General features: G+C 41.5%; 2 protein-coding genes across 2 annotated transcripts; one reads left to right on the forward strand and one right to left on the reverse strand.

The window, feature by feature from the left end:
- Positions 1 to 862: 862 nt before the first annotated feature.
- rogdi (rogdi atypical leucine zipper) lies at positions 863 to 15,044 on the forward strand. The gene is made up of 11 exons (XM_003224739.4): positions 863 to 1,020; positions 3,636 to 3,707; positions 4,438 to 4,520; positions 5,820 to 5,874; positions 7,010 to 7,090; positions 7,319 to 7,414; positions 7,805 to 7,903; positions 8,402 to 8,515; positions 8,734 to 8,783; positions 13,038 to 13,164; positions 14,227 to 15,044. Exons 1-11 carry the CDS (start codon positions 976 to 978, stop codon positions 14,266 to 14,268), a joined length of 864 nt encoding a protein of 287 aa, XP_003224787.1. The 5' UTR covers positions 863 to 975; the 3' UTR covers positions 14,269 to 15,044.
- A 699-nt stretch (positions 15,045 to 15,743) lies between these two features.
- On the reverse strand, positions 15,744 to 20,202 carry smim22 (small integral membrane protein 22). The gene is made up of 4 exons (XM_003224740.4): positions 19,739 to 20,202; positions 17,721 to 17,891; positions 16,676 to 16,761; positions 15,744 to 16,225 (listed from the first exon to the last, which is right to left on the reverse strand). The coding sequence occupies exons 2-4, from the start codon at positions 17,854 to 17,856 to the stop codon at positions 16,178 to 16,180; spliced, it is 270 nt and encodes an 89-aa protein (XP_003224788.1). The 5' UTR covers positions 17,857 to 17,891; positions 19,739 to 20,202; the 3' UTR covers positions 15,744 to 16,177.
- Between the last annotated feature and the right edge of the window lie 37 nt (positions 20,203 to 20,239).

Genomic DNA, 20,239 nt, shown 5'->3' on the forward strand with positions numbered 1-20,239 from the left:
TGACATATAATCCAGTTTCTGTGACTGCAGATTATCTGCTTTGAACTGGATAATACAGTAGAGTCTCACTTATCCAACATTCGCTTATCCAACGTTCTGGATTCCTAGTTCTCTCAGGTAAAAAAATAGCTATTTTATTAGGTTGCAATGAGTTTTCCAGGGTGTATGGCCATGTTCCAGAAGCATTCTCTCCTGACGTTTCACGCACATCGATGGCAGTCATCCTCGGAGGTTGTGAGGTCTGTTGGAAACTAGGCAAGTGGGGTTTATATATCTGTGGATGAGAAAGCACTCTTGTCTGTTAGAGACAAGTGTAAATGTTGCAATTGGCCAGCTTGATTAGCATTGAATGGCCCTTTAGCTTCAAACCCTGGCTGTTTCCTGCCTGGGAGAATCCTTTGTTGGGAGGTATTATTTTATTATCTTCCCCTTTTGTGACCGATTGCATTCCCTCCTATGAGCATGCCCAGGTTCTGGTGATTTAATTAAAGTCTTTCTTTTAATACTGTTGCTTTAAGGGGCATCTTGGGCTCTTGGTTGGGTGACGTCACCTTTCCCTAATTTCTGACCAATCGGCTGCCGCCTGCGTTCCCAGTTGCTAGGCAGATTCCCAAGTGTCGGGGGAGGAGCCATTTCATAAAGACCAGTGTCGAAAAAAGACGGCAATGAAATGAGCGGTCCCGCACAGGGGCCTGGGTGGGATATAAACAAGAGGCGCGACCAATGAGAGCGCCTGCGGCGGAAGCGGCTGTCCAATCAGAAGTGAAGGGGTGGAGCCCAAACCTCACGTCTCGCCACAAAGGTGGGCGGTGTCGTTCAGTCGTGTGGGCGGGACGTAAATAAGGATTCGGCCAATGAGCGCGTTCGCGTCAGAAGGGATCGTCCAATGAGGAGCGAGGGGGAGGAGCCTTCGCGTGAATGCTCTCCTTGAGGCAAAGGGAGCGTTTGTCTTCTCCGTGAGGGTCGTTTGAGGCGATGAGGATGGCGGCGTTGGCGAGCGCAGCTGAGCGCGCTGTTCTGGTAAGAGAGCGGAGGAGAACCGCGGGCTGCTTCGTTCTTCTCTCTTGAGAGAACCGAGATCGCTTCGGAAAGGCTCTGAGGCAGCTTTTGAGCACGGGGAGGGTCTGTGTGACGTCACCACTGAGGGGATTGGTCGTTCAGGACGTTATTCGAGCAGCCATTGGTGGAATGGGACGTCAATAATCATGAACATCTTCAAGAATTAGTGGGGGATTTTAGTCTTATCATTGTGTGGTATTAAATTATATAATATAATAATAATAATAGTGTGTCCTTCAACATCACTTGGGAGCCCCTCAATATGTACAATATATATAAGTAATAGCATTGTAATGTAATAATATTAATATATATATATATATATATATACACATTAGAGTTTCACTTATCCAACATTCGCTTATCCAACGTTCTGGATTATCCAACGCATTTTTGTAGTCAGTGTTTTCAGTATATCATGATATTTTGGTGCTAAATTCGTAAATACAGTCATTACTACGTAGCATTACTGCATATTGAACTACTTTTTCTGTCAAATTTGTTGTATAACATGTTTTGGTGCCTAATTTGTAAAATCATAACCTAATTTGATGTTTAATAGGCTTCTCCTTAATCTCTCCTTATTATCCAACATATTCGCTTCTGCCTGCCCATTTATGTTGGATAAGTGAGACTCTACTGTATATATATTACAACTTGTTATATAGTGCAATATATTATATAATACTAATAATATACTGGCAGTGTAGTATATATATATTGTGGTCTAATAATATAGTACAATAAAATAATATAATTGTATATTATATATAATATATAATATTGCTAATAATATTGCAGTATAGTGGTATAGTACAATATAGTAATGTATAATACTAATATTGTGCTATGCTAATATTATAATATATTGTATATACATATAATATTGATAATACTATAATGTAATACAATATAATACTAACATAGTATAGTAATATATAATAATAACATTGTAATATAGTAATCCGTATGGAGAGATAAAGCGTGCTATATAAGGGTGGGGTATAAATAATTGAAGTATATAAATAAATATATAAAATAAATAAATTATTATTATTATTATTATTATAACTTTATTTTTATATCCCGCCTCCATCTCCACGAGGGGACTCGGGGCGGCTTACATGGGGACATGCTCGATCCCTTGGGAAGGAAGGCGGGTATAAATAACGTAAATAATAACATTCATGGGCCATCACTTGGTAAAAAATGAAGAAAAGCCTGCTTTGCCATCAAGTAAAGCTTTTCATTGCAGTGGAGGAGGACTGGTTTTTCAGAGTGTCTCAACATTGGGTAGGGATTAGTTTTTTCCTCCCTCGCAGTGGCACTTAAACTATTCCTCATGTACTACAATTAGGGCCCTAATAAACTTCTACTAGAGCACATCATAATTTTAAAAAATCTCAATGTGACGTATTCAGAAGAGATAACATCCCTGATCTCTGATTACTATTTTGGGATGATAGCAGCAGGGAAACTGCAAGGCCAGATGACAACCTTTCGTTGGAAGATATTTACTCTACAAGCTGATTCCCAATATCTGGCCTAAACTTAAGCTATCTTAAGTCTTTTAGTATTCAAGAAAACTGCTTGTCTTGTCTTCAGCTGCATTTATAGTGTGTTAAATATATGTTACTTTAATCTGATTCTCTTGCTACAATCAGGTTAACAATAATGGAGGTCTGACTGGTCACCAATTCTTTTGCATGTTTCACTGAATTGCCTGAGCCTTGTTCATGCTATTGCTTGAAACAGCTGGCCTATGCTGCATAATTCGTAACAATCCCTTTAGAAAGAGTGGTGGTGGAAGACTAGAGCAATGTTGGGCAGGATTTAAGGGTTGATTCCATTCTCTTTAAAAGAAAACACAGCTTGCAGCAACATATTCAAGTTAATGATTACAGCGGTGTGGGAAACGGCAGGGAATCTAATGCTTCTGAGCCAATTTCTTTGTGGCCATCTTTGCTAGGGAAGAAAGTCCAAGGTTCCCCTTAGGAAGAACACTCTTCCTATGGCTTGCTTGCCCTTTGGGGCCTAACAATGGCTGGATCTACACTACCAAATGATGCAGCTTGACTTGCATTGTATGGGCAGTGTAGACCTATATAATGCAGTTCAAATTGCAGTATGTTGATTTACGTTGTTTATATAACTTAGCTCAAAGTGCATTATTTGGCAGCATAGATCCAGCCAATGTCATGCTTTCTGACATTATTTGGATTCAGTCCTGTGTAAACAAATAGGTCCCCTTCCAACATTCCTAGTATTAGTATTCTTCTTTAAAACGGTTTCTTCAATCTTTTTTGTACATTCCACTACTTTCCCCAGTGCTATCAATTAAAGCTTGTTGCAGAACTTGAAATGTATGTAAATGTTTTGTACATGTTTAATTTTGTTAACGCCTAAAAAGGGTTTCTATAAAGAGGACCGATAAGACATCAGTTTTCGGAAAAGGCTAAGAGATGTATTGCATGAAACCTCTCATTTCATATTACCCTATATACTGGTTTTTAAAAATACTTTTAAGAAAAGTTGGAACTGGATCTTGGAAGATAATTATTTTTCTTTCCACACAGCAAGAAGAATTTAACTGGCTTTTACGGGAGGAGGTTCATAGTGTCCTTCGGCAACTGCAGGATATTCTGAAGGTATTTACAAAACATCCCCATTGCTTTCAATTGTGCTTTTTCTCTTTGAATGACTAACCTTACTAGCAGCAACTTAAACTTATCAAAAAACAGTTTTGAGTTTGCTGTGGGTTCTGCTGTTTTGTTCCCTTATCAAAGCTTATGCTCATATGGAAGAAGTGACTACAGGCCAGATAGAGGGTTCCCCAGAAAGGAGCCCAGGCTGGTTTTACAGGAAAGTCTGGAATGGACCCCGCTGAGGACAGTTGGCTACAAACCCGCTTTGTCTTCTCACTGTCCATTCCAGGTGAAGCTGGAAAAGACCTGAGTCAGTGGCATGAAGTTATATTCCAGAAACAAGGTGTTATTTCAATTAAGGAAGTCCAAACTATGGAAAACTAAGAGGCTTATTATTATTATTATCATCATAATTTATATCCTGCTTTTTCTAAAAATAAAAAAAAGAGACTCAAAGCGGCTCACAATAAAACCAATTCATAAAAATTTCACAAATTTTGTTTTAAGAAGCCCTTCTCTAAAGGGACATTTTAAAGCAAGCATTTATTTTTGGGGAAAATGCATCATTTTGTTTTGGTTATTGGGGACAGATTGTGTAAGTTAGATCTGTGGATTTTGTTTTTGCAGGAAACAAAAGTAGTGTGTCCCTTGGTCTGCCTAAAGGGGGAAAAAAAGACAAGCAGAGTAGCCCTTGGCACTCATTTTCCTCTCTTTTCCTCTTTCTCTTGCCTAGGAGGCGTCCCATCGGTTCACGTTGCCTGTGGGAGGCTCAGAGGGACCCCTCAAGCAGGAGAACTTCATTCTGGGTAGTTCAAAGTATGTCTTGGGATCTTGGTGTCCTTTGATTCCTCATAACAGACATTTGCTCATGAGAAAAATATTAACATTTGAAGTATTTGGTCACAGTTGAGCCTTCTGGTCCACTGAATTATGCACAAATGGGGTCTCAGGCTGCGTTCCAAAGAACTTCTCTACTGGAGGGTTTAAAAACATTTAGCTTCTATTGTGTAATGAGATTTAAACAGAAGCCTATGTTTGAGCTGATAAGATCTCTCATTATTCTACCTTTACCTTTAACAATACTGTGATCTATTGTTTACCTATATTTTTCCTTGAGTCTTCTGGTGCTGCTGTCTATAAGACAATAGCTCCACTTTGGTCAGCTTTAACCATCTAGTGATTTTAGAGTAGTGCCATTTGGGGAGGGCCATATTGGTTTCACCATTTGTCTATGACTGAAGATGAGGGGTTGATTCTTGCTTTGCCGTGGAAACCCTAGTTCAGTGAATTGCCCTTTCAGCCGTAAAAGAAAGCATTAGCAAGCCTGCTCTGAATAAATATTGCTTAGAAAACTCAGAAATAGGTTTATCTTTAGGTCTCCATTAGCCAAAAAATTGATATGGAGGCATTCAGAAACAACAAGTCGCAGCCTCTAGCATTCTAGCGGCGCTGGATGACTGAGTCTTTTGGGAATACACTAAGCAGGCAACCAAAAACAATGTTGTGCTTTGCTGTTGTCTCTCCCATTGCTGCATTGTCATAATAATAAAAAAAATAGAACAGAGGAGCTATTCTTTCCTGTCACTGCTCAAAAGATAACCTCCCCTTCATACATTAGAGTTCAGTCCATGCCTTTTTCCTTCTAGATTTGGCGGAGCTGGAATTCTTTCTCCTCCCAATTTCCTTGAACACAAAGTGTTCCCTCTCCCAAATACTGGTTCCAGACTGAATTTAAGATAGAAGTAGTCCTAAAATACAGGGCCTCCAGTACTTGGCTTTTTATTTGAGACCAATATACATATCATAATCAAATTCTGAACTGCGCCCAGTTCCTTTTCCTGTTATGGAAACAAAAGAAGCTTGTGTCTAGATAATAAACTGGGATTGGCTTGCTGAATCAGGTGTCTTAAATTACACTGTTTGCGAAGTTATGGCAACTATTAGGCTAAGAATTAACATAAGGCCAGTCTTTATGTTATCCATTGAGGAAGTCCACTGTAAATATCCAAACTGTAGAAAGCTTTGATCTGCTCTTTCAGCCTGGACAGATATCCTCAGAGCTATTTTGATATTGGATATATTTTACCTTCTTAACCATATTGTCTTTCATTCTAGTGCTGACCAGGTAAAAGGAGTCCTAACCCTTCAGGGAGATGCCCTGTGCCAGGCAGTAAGTACTTTTCCTACATGTTTTTGTAAGAAATTGATATCTTCCTGATGTATTGGGAAAGACAAATTCATCTGCTGTCAGCCCTCTTTACATTTCATTTTACATTCTCATGTATGGTTCCCTTGTGGTCATCAGATAAATTAACTGCCTGGTTTTGTTTGCTCACTTGAGCCCATTTTCATTTATCTTGTCTAACCACTTTTCAGTGACTTCAAGGATAAAGAGGCTCTTTTGTAGCTGCTGAGTCCGTTTCCTCTTTAGAACAGGAAATCTCTCCAAGTTCCCTAGCCAAGTTTCTAGCAAATTGTTGTTGCTGGACAGAATTAATATTAATTTGATCAGGCACAGCTACTGCTTTCTACTGCAGTATTTGTGTCCATCCCCCAACTGGAGACAAAAAGCAGATTGTATAACTGTTTGGGGATCGTTTATAAGGCTTTAACTTGGATTCCCAAATAGTTAAACAAGCCTCTCAACCTCAGTACACTGTTGATGTAATGCAAATAAATATGATCTCAAAGGATCATTGGGGAACTGTTTTTGTCTCCTGTGAACTGTATATTAGTGCAGAAGTAGTGGCTTACAGATCCTGCATATTTTCTGAGCCTACAGATTGTCACGTTTCTGGTTGCAAAATTGCAACTTCTCTGCCAGTGATGCAAGAGGATATTGCATCGTCCCTTCAAGCAATACATCCCTCTTTAGAAACATAGAGTTGAAACAGACCCCAGGGGTCATCCAATCCAGCCCCCTTCTTCCAGGCAGGGAAAGCACAATCAAAACACCCCCAACAAAGGGCCATCCAGCCTCTGCTGAAAAGCCTCTGAAGAAGTACCTTCCACTTCACTGCAAGGCAGTGGGTTCCACTGTTTAACACCTCTTCTTATGGCCAGGAAGTTCTTCCTAATGTTCAAGTGGAATCTCCTTTCCTTTGTCCCTCAAACACCAAGCACTATGATCTCTGCTCCACCCTAGTTGTTTATGATTAAAGTGGGCAAGGTTCTGCGCTCAAGAAACTGTTTCCTTCAAAACTTTCCCTTTTTTTCGTTGGAGGGATGAATTCTGTTGAGCTCGCATTAGCCGAAGACTGCTGAAGATTAATAAGTGTGTTTGTCTGTGTCCCTCCTTGTCTCAGGACATAAATGTGAAAATGCCCAGAAACAACCAGCTCCTGCACTTTGCATTCCGGGACGACAAGCAGTGGAAACTTCAGCAGGTATTTCATCTCCCAACATGTTTTGTGCGAAGTTCTGCCTTGCAAGCGTGGATGGGCAGTTGTGGCCCTACAAACATTTTCCCATGACCCCTAATTATTTGCTGTTCCTTGCAGGACTTCTGTCAATTAGATTTTAAGTGTTTAATAGTTATATTTATTTTAATATCTATACATTATTTTGATCCAACATACTGATGGGCCACTTTCTTTTGTTGTTTGCTTTTTTAGATTCAGGACGCAAGGAATCACGTCAACCAAGCAATCTATCTGCTTACCAATAGAAGCGCCAATTACCAGTTCAAAACCGGGTCTGAGGTCATCAAGGTGGGCCAGGGACCTGGTTTTCCAGGAATGGCACAAAATGGGCCTGACTTTGCTTCCATGGCAATAACAGCTTTTCTGGCCAAGGAGGCTTCTGCCTTGAGTTTGATGGAGCTGAGCCCTTGGCATTTAAAGATAACACTAGTGACAGGGTTTGCATGACTCTGCTTGGGCGCATAGAGTTGTGCTGTTGAACTAGACAGTACTGGTTGTTGGCCTGAGATGTAACTCCTGGGAAAGGTACAGGGGCCCAAAATGGCTGCAGTCTTTCTGCAGTGCGCCATATGAAATTTTGTAAGAGATAACGGATTGTCACGAAGTTTGTCTATACATAATCAAATGAATCGCTATAACATATTGTGTTCTTATATGTGCATCTTCTTTCCATGGCAGCTGATGGATGCAGTGATGTTGCAACTGACCAGAGCTCGAAACCGACTCACCACACCTGCAACTTTGACGCTGCCAGAAATCGCATTGAGCGGCCTCACGGTAACTGGATATCACTTAAGCTTAGGCTCCAGATAGGCCTGGCCCATATACGAGGTGCTTCAGGCATCTGGGTTTGTATAGACGTCAGTCAGAAGGTGCCAGCTGCATTTAAAACAGACAGACCCCTACGACCTTTTATGTATAATTTGGAGCTGGTTAGCAAATGCTTGTGTTTGCTTGTGACTGGTGCTTGCTCTTCATGTTATGACTGGATAAAAATGTGTGATTTAGGGCTGCTTTGTTCCAAAGACAAAAACATATACAGCACTTCTAGATCCCTATCCTTTGTTGCCCTGTTTCATGTTTTATTGAAGGACCAGGACCTTAAATGACACTGTTTACTGTTATTTATTACTCGCCTTCGTACAGTGTTCATGATTTAAAATATATAATTGGGTCCATATTGTGAATGTATGTGATTAGAAGCCTTTTGTGGGTGGTTAGACCTACAAAGCAAGTTATAAATAATGGTATATTGGATCTTCCTTCTCTATGCAGAAGATGTTCACTCCTAGTCTGCCTCCAGACATCCTGGTGAATTTCTACATCAACTTGAACAAACTCTGCTTGACAGTCTATCAGTTACATGCCCTGCAGCCTAGTTCCACAAAGGTATTGGCAGCCTCACCAACAGTCTCTTCTGAAATTAGATTAATACAAAATGAATCAGGTTCTCCCTAAGGGAACCATCTCTTGCCGTTAGAAGAGAGATGGGCATTCATTCCAACTCCCAAGTGAAGGGGAAACCTTGTTGCATCTGATTTGTTGTAAACAATTCTTAAGAACTATTATGAAATGCTACAAATTGTTATCTTTTCATTCCCTTTCAGAATTTTAGGCCTGCTGGAGGGTCCATTCTCCATAACCCAGGGGCCATGTTGTAAGTACCATTCTGGCAGTTGGTGGGGGAGAGGTGGGTAAGAAATATAATAATAATAATAACAATAATAATAATAATAATAATAATAATAATAATAATAATAGGACTGTCTGGTTTTATTGTGAGCTGCTTTGAGTCTCTTTTTTAGAGAAATAAAGCAGGGTGGTAATAATAATAGAAATAATAATAACAAAGGTAAAGGTTTTCCCTGACGTTAAGTCCAGTCGTGTCCGACTCTGGGGGTTGGTGTTCATCTCCATTTCTAAGCCGAAGAGCCAGCGTTATCCGTAGACACCTCCAAGGTCATATGGCTGGCATGACTGCATGGACCGCCATTACCTTCCCGCCAGAGCAGTACCTATTGATCTGCTCACATTTGCATGTTTTCGAACTGCTAGGTTGGCAGAAGCTGGGGCTAACAGTGGGCGCTCACTCCGCTCCCTGGATTTGGACCTGGGACCTTTTGGTCTGCAAGTTCAGCAGCTCAGCAGCTCAACACTTTAACACACTGAGCCACCGGAAGCTCCAATAATAATAATAATAATAATAATAATAATAATAATAACAACCCCCCCGCAGGTGCCACCTTGACGTGGTGGGGGGGCTTAACTGCTCCAATGATGACTGAGGGCTGTGCTGGCGGTAGTGTAACTACCGGCAGGTCCAACCAAGCCAGAGAGGCCTCAGCTGAGGAGCACAACCAAGAGCACCTAACCCATTAGCATTATGGAGAATCAAACCCAAACGAAGTCTATACTGGCTCGGTCGTCGCCCAGGATAAAAAGGACCGCGGTGGATGCTGCTGATTCTGGACATCCATCGACAAGTGGGCTACGGAATCATCAAAACCCAAATGAACAGTCACAGAAGCGGCAAAAATATACAATGCCAGAAAACCGCACAATTATGAAATGCTACTACAAATCTGAACCTCAAAGGCGTGGCTACCAAAAAAGGATGCATCAGCTATGGAAACAAGCGTACCCTGACTCACAGATAACAGAACCCCGACTGGCTGACCAACGAAGATTCATAATCAGAAACAAAGTGTTCAGTGAAGTTGAACTCGAAGAAATCCAGAAAATTTGCAAAGTAGATTACCATCAGACCACAGCACAGACAGCAGCAGAGACTCCAGCAACACTTGGAATGGTGGAACAGATTGAACCAGAAGAAAGTGTGGAGTTTTTGCAAGAATTTGAGGAACCAGTACTTGAAACATCTGTTGAACCACCAGGAACCTTGACAGCAAGACAACAACATCTCATGAAAGATGTGAATGCAGCACTCTCCACTGTCCAAATAACATCAATTGAACAAACAAACCAGTATGCCTACAGTGCAGCAGTGATAGTAACAGAAGAGCTTGGGCTCCTACAACCAAGGCAGCCCCAAAGAAAATCGACTGGAAAACCAAAGTGGAAGGTCAGGCTAGAGTTGAAAATCAAGAAACTTAGATCAGATGCAAGTAACCTGAAAAATATGAAAGAGAGGAAACTGAAGAATGACAAAATCAAGCAATACCTGATCCGAAAGTACTGGCTGAACACCAGAAAAATTGAAGAAGCTTTGGAAATCGTGAAAGAACAAATTACAGCAACAGCCAGAAAAATTGAAAGGTATGAAGCCAGAATCATCCAGTACAGACAAAATCAACTGTTTCAATCAGACCAAAGACGGTTCTACCAGAGTCTGAACCAAACAACAGACACAGTAACCATAAAGCCAGAGAAAACTGCAACAACAAAGTTCTGGAAAGAACTTTGGGAAAATAATAAAAACTACAACAAAAACGCTGGGTGGATAAAGGAGTTTGAAGGAAAATTCTCACAGAACAAAATGGAACTGATGGAAATAACAACTGAAATGATCAGCAAACGAGTGCAAAAAGTCAAGAACTGGACATCGCCTGGTAGTGATCAACTTCATGGATTTTGGCTCAAACATCTGATTAGTTTACATGGAAAAATGGCCCAACAATTCAATGAGATGCTGCAGAAAGGAAGTATCAGTGAATGGCTAACAACTGGAAGAACATACCTGATACAAAAGGATCCAGCAAAAGGAGCAGCACCAGGAAACTATAGGCCAATAACGTGTCTGCCCACTATGTTTAAACTACTGACTGGCATCATAGCTGACAGAATTCAAGACTATCTTGAAGAAAAAAACATCTTGCCAGATGAACAGAAAGGCAACAAACGGAAAAGCAGGGGCACAAAAGACCAGTTATTGATTGACAAAATGATTCTGGAGAACTGTAAGAGCCGAAAAGCTAATCTTCACATGACGTGGATTGACTACAAAAAGGCCTTTGACTCACTCCCACACAGCTGGATCATCAAGTGCCTGGACGCCATCGGGATTAGTAAAAACGTTGGCACCTTCATTGAAAACATGATGGAGCACTGGAAAACTGAACTGTTTGTTGGAAATGAAAGTTATGGACTTGTCAACATCAGGAGAGGAATTTTCCAGGGAGATTCATTGTCCCCTCTGCTTTTCATTATTGCCATGATCCCTCTGTCAACAATCTTACAAAAAACAAATCTCGGCTATCAAATATCTAAGAATTCTCACAAAATTTCACATTTGATGTACATGGATGACCTGAAGCTATATGGGAAAACGGAAACTGAAATCCAGTCTCTGACCAACACTGTCCGAATTTTTAGCACTGATATCAACATGGAGTTTGGTTTGGACAAATGTTCGACAGTGGCATTGAAGAAGGGAAAAATCATTGAAAGCGAGGGCATAAATATGCCCAATGGCCAAACAATAAGGTGTCACCAGCCAGAGGCCTATAAATATCTGGGCATATTACAGCTGGACAACATCAAGCATGAACATGTGAAAACTGTGGTCAGCAAAGAATACACACAAAGGGTCAGAAAAATTCTCAAAAGCAAGCTCAATGGAGGCAACACCATCAAGGCCATAAACACCTGGGCCATACCTGTCATAAGATATACTGCTGGCATTATAAATTGGACACAGGTGGAACTGGACAATTTGGACAGAAAAACAAGAAAACTCATGACCATTCATCATTCACTGCACCCTCGCAGTGATGTTGACCGGCTGTATCTGCCTAGAAGATCAGGGGGCAGAGGACTCTTACAAGTAAAACAAGCAGTCAAAGAAGAAGAACATGCCCTGGCAGAATATGTCAAGCAAAGTGAAGAACCTGCTTTGATTGAAGTCAAAAATCAGAAACTCCTCAAAACACAGCAGACAAAAAACCAGTACAAGAAAACCGCACTACAAACTAGAGCTGACAGCTGGCACAACAAAACATTGCACGGAAAGTTCCTTGATAAAATTGAAGGAAAAGCTGATAAGGAGAAGACCTGGCTCTGGCTCACGAATGGGACCCTGAAGAAGGAGACAGAAGGCCTGATCCTTGCAGCCCAGGAGCAAGCCGTCAGAACAAATGCAATTAAGGCCAAGATTGAAAAATCAGCTGATGACCCAAAATGCAGACTGTGCAAGGAAACCGACGAAACCATTGATCATATCCTCAGCTGCTGTAAGAAAATCGCACAGACAGACTACAAACAGAGGCACAACTATGTGGCCCAAATGATTCATTGGAACTTATGCCTCAAGTACCACCTCCCAGCAGCAAAGAACTGGTGGGATCACAAACCTGCAAAAGTATTGGAAAATGAGCACGCAAAGATACTGTGGGACTTCCGAATCCAGACTGACAAAGTTCTGGAACACAACACACCGGACATCACAGTTGTGGAAAAGAACAAGGTTTGGATCATTGATGTTGCCATCCCAGGTGACAGTCGCATAGATGAAAAACAACAGGAAAAACTCAGCCGCTATCAGGACCTCAAGATTGAACTTCAAAGACTCTGGCAGAAACCAGTACAGGTGGTCCCGGTGGTGATGGGCACACTGGGTGCTGTGCCAAAAGATCTCAGCCGGCATTTGGAAACAATAGACATTGACAAAATCACCATCTGCCAACTGCAAAAGGCCACCCTACTGGGATCTGCACACATCATCAGAAAATACATCACACAGTCCTAGACACTTGGGAAGTGTTCGACTTGTGGTTTTGCGAAACGAAATCCAGCATATCTATCTTGTTTGCTGTGCCATACAACGTCGTTGTGTTGATAATAATAATGGTTAATACGCATTTGGGTGTCTCAAATGTTAGTCTTGTTTCAGGGTATAATTGACCCAACAAGAACAACAACATTATCAAAATATCCACCTCATTTCTTTCTCCAGTGAATACAACAACCAAAGATATGAAGTCAGCCATGTTCATAAGGTGGAGTGTGTCGTACCTTGGTTAAACGATGCCCTCGTTTTCTTCACGGTATCATTGCAGCTCTGTCAGCAGCTAAAGGACAAGGTGAGGTGGGAAAAAGGTGTTTTGGCATAAAATAAATGTTTGGGGGGGGGGAGGCGGTGCTATTGAAAGTGTTATTGACTTGCCAAGATGATAATGAAAAATTTGAGGAAGGTACGTATGTTTGGGTTTTATATTTATTGCTAAAAGGTGACTATGAGTAAGGTAAATAGACCTAGAGTTTCATAAACTCTAGGTTTATTTACCTTACTCCTGCTGCTGATGATGTAAAGGTCCTGTTTAATCCAGTTGCCCATGAGAAGCCCACAAACAGCTTCCCTCAATACATTGACTTGGATGGCATTAACATGGGAGTGGACAACTCCCCTGTTGCAACAGCTTCAGGAGATGCTGAGGTTTTTGCTCCAAATGGGTTTTTAATTGGTTTTAAAATCTTTAACTGTTCAATAATATTAACATTTATATATATTAATTATATATTATATTTTACATGTAATATTACTAATATTACCATATATTGATAAAGTACAATATAGTAATTTATTGCCAGTATTGTGCTATGCTGATAATATATTATTGTATGTAAATTTAATTTGTAAGCCGCTCTGAGTCCCCTTCGGGGTGAGGAGGGTGGCATATAAATGTAGCAAATAAATAAATAAATAAATAAATAATAACTTTAATTTAATTTTAATGTTTGTATGTTTTTAGGTTTTAAAGTGTATTGTAATAATAATAATAATAATAATAATAATAATAAGGTAATATTAGGTATTTAGAAGCACATTGGTTGAATTTTCTGCACCTACAGTAAATACTTTTGAATGAACGTTGCAGAGGTACACAAACAAGGCAAGATTAGGCTTTGCCATTCCTCTCTCTGTGAAGGAAGCCTTTTTGTCCTGTAGTCCTTCAGCTGTTTGGGCCTTGAATTCCCAGAATTCCTGATCATTGAGCAATCTGGCTAGGCCTCTGGGAGCTAAAAGCCCAAACCAGCGGAGAACCACAGAAAAGAGAGACCAGCTTGCTAAAAAGTCTCCGTAGAGGATTCCAAATGAATGACCTTAGTTCTGCTTCTGATCGAATTCTGTTCTTCTTTTCTAGATCTCTGTATTTTCTGGCTTCTGGAACTACAAGTTGTACTAATCCTTTTTTCAGACGTGGTCCAAATTATAGTTTCCATTCCAATCTCTCTCTTCTGGGGAGGAAGTTGTTGTTGTATAAGCTGTGTATTGTGGGATCCCTCCACTCCTGGGTGTTGGCCTCCTTGTGCGTCGTATATATGTCATTATTTATTAGCACTTTAGGGGCACAAGACATTTCTTCCCATGGGCAATGAGGCTAGGGGTGACACTAAGCCTTTCAAACAGTCCCATTTGTGAGAATGACTGTGGAAGGAGGCTCAGACTTCTCCTATCTTTGCCTATTCCCTGTCCCTTTGGAGGAGAAGCGGGACCAATTGGAGCCATAGCATTAACTCAGAACCCTCCCATATGAATTTCCATTTTGGGTTTGGCGTCTGCACCCCTTCTTTTGCACAAATGTTTCTGTTCATTTACACAACTGGACCTCAGAGGCACAGGGAACGATTTCCTTTTGACAGTGGGTTAAACCTGCTTTTGTTAAATAGACGCAGTGATGTCAAACTTGTGGCCCTCCAGATGTCTTTTGGACTTCGGCTCCCAGAATTCCTGGCCGTCAGACAAGCTGGCAAGGGCTTCTGGGAGTTGGAGTTCCAAACATCTGGAGGGCCTAAAGTGGAGGCACCGTTTCATTATCAGGTCTTCCGGCAATCCCTTTCTAGGCCCATCTGCCACAAGGCAAAAAATGCTGTCTGAGTGACAGAAGTGGTCAATTGATTGCTGCTACATTTGTGAAAATAATGAATATATTGTGAAATAAAAGTTCCCTGAATATTGTGATGGATGGATGTCCGTTTTTGGCCTTCTTTGAAAGTGATTCCCCTTGAGTGTTGACACAGGATGATTTAAACTCAAGATAAGTTAGTTGAGACATCTGATTCAAATTCAGTGCCAAAATGAAATTGAAGATGACTTCCTACACTGTTGCAATGAGCAAAAATATGTTTGTCTACATAGAATCATAGAGTTGGAAGAGAGCCCAAGGGCCATCCAGTCTAACCCTTTTCCGCCAGGCAGGAAAAACACAAATCAAAGCCTTTTCAGCAGATGGTCATCCAGCTTTTGTTTCAAAACCTGCAGAGATCGAGACTGTACCACCTTCCATTCCATCTTGAATGTTCCCATTTTGAACATTCATAGAATCCTAGATTCCTATAGTTGAAAAGGGTCCCACAAAGGCCATCCAGTCCACCACCCCCTTCGGCTAGGCAGGAGGGCACCATCAAAGCCTTCCCAACAGATGGCCATCCAGCCTCTTGTTTAAAGACTTCCATTGGATCCTAGAGCTAGACACAATCAAAGCATTGGAACTTCCACTGGACTGAGGTAGGGAGTTCCACTGTTGAACAGTTCTTATCGTCAAGTTCTTCCTAATATTCAGGTGGAATCTTCCTTCTTGTCATTTCAACCCAGTGTATCTCTTAATTCTTTCCTCCTTGCCCCATTGTGTCTATTGAACATTTAAAGGCAACTTATGGATGCTGTATCTTTGACTTTATTCAAATCATTACCTTCAGAAACAAAGATTCACAAATACGATGAGATCCAGGCAAATCAGAATTGGTCATAGCAGCCTAAAATAAAATACACTATTTTATAAGGGCATAACCATATCTTTTCAATGGGGGGCATGGTTACAGAAGGGGAAAACCAAGACTGAACTCTTTCTGTCGCAAGAAACAAAAAACGTTGAGCTTCACAGTTTTTACAACATCAGATCTCAGAAGCATTTGACGATCAGCTAATGGATGAAGACCTGAGTGCGGTGCTGCTTCCCTGTTTGTAAGTAAAGGTTAGAAAGGATCACAATTTGAACCAATGTTCCCTCTTTGGCGGGATACAATTTACAGGGGGGAAAAACCATTAAAGCAAAGGCATTTGATTGTGTGCAGAAGTGACCTGTTCCAGCAGGGCTAAGGCTCCATGCCCTTGTTATCGATGCCGACTTTTCCCCTGGGAACCTGCATACATAAAAACATTTATTTACAACTTCAGGGAATGTATGTGACTATTAAACTGCTTTAGGCAGACACAAACCTATCAGAACCTATGGCTTATCAGATGTTGAGGGACTACAATTCTCATTGGCACTAGACACTGGCTAGACACTACCTGGAGTCTAGCAACGCCTGGAAAAAATGAACAAGAGATGCAGAGGTTCCTTCTGATTGAATCCTACCTTAATATATAGTGTCTATTTGCCTGAAGTTGTGCGTTCAACATTTCAGAATTTCGTGACAGTTACCTGACCTCAAAAAGAAAGAGCTTCAATAGCACCTTCCTGCACAAAGCTGCGCAGAACATATCCGCCTCCTTTGCAAGACTATATTACACAATTGACCTGTGTTTGTGCACAATTTGCTACTTCCAGCATGCTAAGCTTTTGCTACAGGATCTCAAAAGGTTTTTACCTTGTTGTATGATCTAGGTGAGTCGCAATCACAGCAGCAGCAGAAACAGCGGATAAGGACCAGAAGAGCCATCAGGAGGACCACGCCTGGCGGAGAGAGTCAAATAAGGGCATCAGTTTTTGAGGGCATTAAGCCCTACTAGAAGAAGTTTCTATTTTGTCTTACAAGCTACTTCACCCTCTTTCTTTCCCAGTGACATCACAGCGGGCCACTTCACCTAGCAGCTGCCGATCCTTCACTTAGCCACAGCCAACCTGCTTTCTTCCTTTTCCTTGAAGTGTAATTACATTTCTTCAATGTTACGCATATCTAGTATTTGGCCATCGAGCCACTGACTAAATCCAGAATCTGCTTAGTATCAGCAAGGCTGCTTCAATACTATTTATTTATTTATTCACACTATTTATATTCCGCCCTTCTCACCCCGAAAGGGACTCAGGGTGGATCACAATGTACATATACATGGCAAGCATTCAATGCCATAGACATATGACACACGGAGACCCAGGCTATTTAACATGTCCAGCTTCTGGCTATGAGGGTATTGTTGATTCCGGCCACAGAGGGGGAGCTGCTGTTTCATCATCCACTGTGATGCTGAGTCCTTGATGGAGTACTTCCTCATCTTCTGGCACGCACACTGCTGGACATTTTTATGGTGACGTAAATTAGTTAAATTAGCCTTCCCATAAGCGGTCCCTAAATTTCCTACTTGACAGATGCAACTGTCTTTCGGGTTGCTTAAGTAAACAGCTAAACAGCTGACTAATTGTCAGTCACTCAATCCAACCGGCTTCGAACTCATGACCTCTAAATCAGTAGTGATTAATTGCAGCTGGCTACTGACCAACTGCACCACAGCCTGACCCCAATGGTTTTGTTCCTCAGTTTAATTCTTTTGGTTTCTTCTTTTCAAACTATGATGGTTATTTCTGCCTCCAAACAACGTGACTCTCTGCAAATCTATTGAAATGGCAAGCAAAGCATGTTTGCGTGAAAATCCTAGAAGCCAGGACCCCTCAAATTGCCTTCCATCCTGACTCACCAATGAAAGTGAAGAAGACGACAAAGGCCACAATGTCCCAGGTGGACTGAAACAGCTCCTTGCTCTGCAGTCGGCTCAGAATGTCATTGATCTGGTCTGTGAGCTCTTGACCAAACTCCTTGCCTGATTCGCTCATTTTCCCTCCCTTTGCGCTCTCCCAAACAATTGTAGCTGCAAATCGAGGAAAGAGGTGATACATAAGTTGGGTAATAAAGGGTCTGTGTGCCAAGTTTGGTCCAGATCCATCAAGGAGTCTTCATGCAACAAACCGATGGACGAATACCTTTCCTGGGTTACATTTTTATTGTACTCAATGAGTACAATATTCAAGGTATAGGCATGCCATAAGGTGGCATGGGATCAAAGTGAAATGCCAATACGGTAACCATAAAAGCAAAGCCATCCTAGCCTCTGTCAGCAAACTTTCTTTTGTTTTTCTAAATTGTCCATTGCTCCTCACTGTGAGTGCAATGCATATTCTGCTTTCAAGAGAATGTGTCCTAAGACCATACTAAAAACCAATATTTTGGTATTATATAAAAAGGCAGGTGCTTGGGTTGATACAGTTCAAAACCTTTGGATCCAAAAGTCCAGACTAGAGATTGGGACACTTAACAGAAACAAACCTTTCTAAAATGAACCGTTTATCTACAGGAGTCTGTTCTTGTTATACAGCATCTGCCTTTCTTCATTAACAAAGCTTATTGGGTATGAATATTTCTGTTATCTGTGAAGAGTTTGCCTTCTGGTACCATTTGTAACCCAAATGCATCCCATTCATTTTGCCTCCACCCATTTTCTAGATGCTCATTTTGGGTCTGATTTCAGACTCAAAAGTGGCCCAATTTCCTTCCAATTGGACCTATTAACTCTAAGAGTTCCTTTTTCCAGTTCCCAAGATAAATATGTATCTGGCATGCTTAGGAAGCCACTTTGCCCCGGTGGCAAAGTGCGTTAAAGCCCTGAGCTGCAGACCGAAAGGTCCCAGGTTCAAGCCCCGGGAGCGGCGGGAGCGGCCGCCGTTAGCTCCAGCTCCTGCCAACCTAGCAGTTCGAAAACATGCCAATGTGAGTAGATCAATAGGTACCGCTCTGGCGGGAAGGTAACAACGCTCCATGCAGTCATGCCAGCCACATGACCTTGGAGGTGTCTACGGACAGCGCCAGCTCTTCGGCTGAGAAATGGAGATGAGCACCAACCCCCAGAGTCAGACATGACTGGACTTAACGTCAGGGGAAAACCTTTACCTTATGCTTAGGAAAATACAGGGCAAGGCGAGGATAATATCGGGTCAACTTAGTCTGGAGCCTTGCAGAATTATGAAACCCCAAAACAGTTTTGAAAGGTGCAACTATGGTCAACCTTTATGTATTTTTATGTGTCAGGAGCAACTTGAGAAACTGCAAGTCGCTTCTGATGTGAGAGAATTGGCTGTTTGCAAGGACATTGCCCACGGGGGCGCCCGGATATTTTACCATCCCATGGGAGGCTTATCTCATGTCCTTATAAGGGAAGTTGAAGCTGACAGACAGGAGCTCACCCCGCTCCCCAGATTCGAACCGTCAATCTTTCAGTCAGCAGTCTTGCCGGCACAAGAGTTTAACCCATTGCGCCACCAGTTGCTCACCTTTATTTATGAAATAAAGCCCTGAGTCCCCTATGGGTGAAAAGGGAGGGATAGAAGTATTGTAATAAATAAAAATAAAATAAATAAATGCAGAGAGAGGATCTGCCATTGTGTCATTGCCTTCAGGCAGCAAAATATCTTGAGCCACCCACATTTTCAGTACCCCAAAACCCTTCTTAACACAGACTTCAGCATGTTTTTAGGTTTTAAAGTGTATTATAATAATACACTCTTAGCAAGGCTACAGCAAACAAGACAGAGCAGAGGGTGAGGTTACTTTTTTCCTACAGAAAAAGGAAGGAATGAGGAAGTGGCTTCCTTAGAGGCAACAGACCCCAAAGATCAGCTACTTTGCAATAAGGAACAATGTAAAAGTTAATGAACTCTTTACCTGGCAGCACCTCTCTGGCTGTTTTTCATGTGATTGTGTATGGAATAAGGCTCTTTCTCACTTCCTTGTTCCTCTTCCTGCCAAGTCAAGCAGTTGACTTATAAACCACCTGAGCTCAAGCAACGCCCTCACAGCTGGGAAAGTGCAAAGCCAAAGCCAAAGCCACCTGGGATATCGGCTCTTATTTACAAGATGTTAAAGGAGAAGGCCTGAACCTGCTAGAAAGACTGGGGCCCCATCTATGTTGCCATATAATGCGATTTGAAACTGCAGCATAGACTCATATAACGTAGTTATATGCATCAGCGCTGAACCAGGATGCAGGGGTTGGGATACATAATGATGTAAATAAACTTCTGGTTTGTAAGGTAATGCTTTTATCTATTCTATTCACCTCTACTTTCTACCTTTTATTTTTCAGTGATTGGTTTTGGGGGAGACACCAAAATACTGTCTGCTTACATTTAAAAATTACCTAGGGCCGGCCCTGCTGATGAACTA

This window comes from Anolis carolinensis, unplaced genomic scaffold, assembly GCF_035594765.1.
Source record: "Anolis carolinensis isolate JA03-04 unplaced genomic scaffold, rAnoCar3.1.pri scaffold_13, whole genome shotgun sequence".
Classification (NCBI taxonomy): Eukaryota; Metazoa; Chordata; class Lepidosauria; order Squamata; family Dactyloidae; genus Anolis; species Anolis carolinensis.

Bases quoted from the DNA above. Each gene is read 5' to 3' on its own strand.
- rogdi (XM_003224739.4), top strand. From the start codon at position 976: ATGAGGATGGCGGCGTTGGCGAGCGCAGCTGAGCGCGCTGTTCTG. The intron at 1,021-3,635 runs GTAAGAGAGCGG...CTTTCCACACAG, and splicing joins CAGCTGAGCGCGCTGTTCTG to CAAGAAGAATTTAACTGGCT. The intron at 4,521-5,819 runs GTATGTCTTGGG...CTTTCATTCTAG, and splicing joins TTCATTCTGGGTAGTTCAAA to TGCTGACCAGGTAAAAGGAG.
- smim22 (XM_003224740.4), bottom strand. From the start codon at position 17,856: ATGAGCGAATCAGGCAAGGAGTTTGGTCAAGAGCTCACAGACCAGATC. The intron at 16,762-17,720 runs GTGAGTCAGGAT...TCTCTCCGCCAG, and splicing joins CGTCTTCTTCACTTTCATTG to GCGTGGTCCTCCTGATGGCT. The intron at 16,226-16,675 runs GTAAAAACCTTT...TTATGTATGCAG, and splicing joins CACCTAGATCATACAACAAG to GTTCCCAGGGGAAAAGTCGG.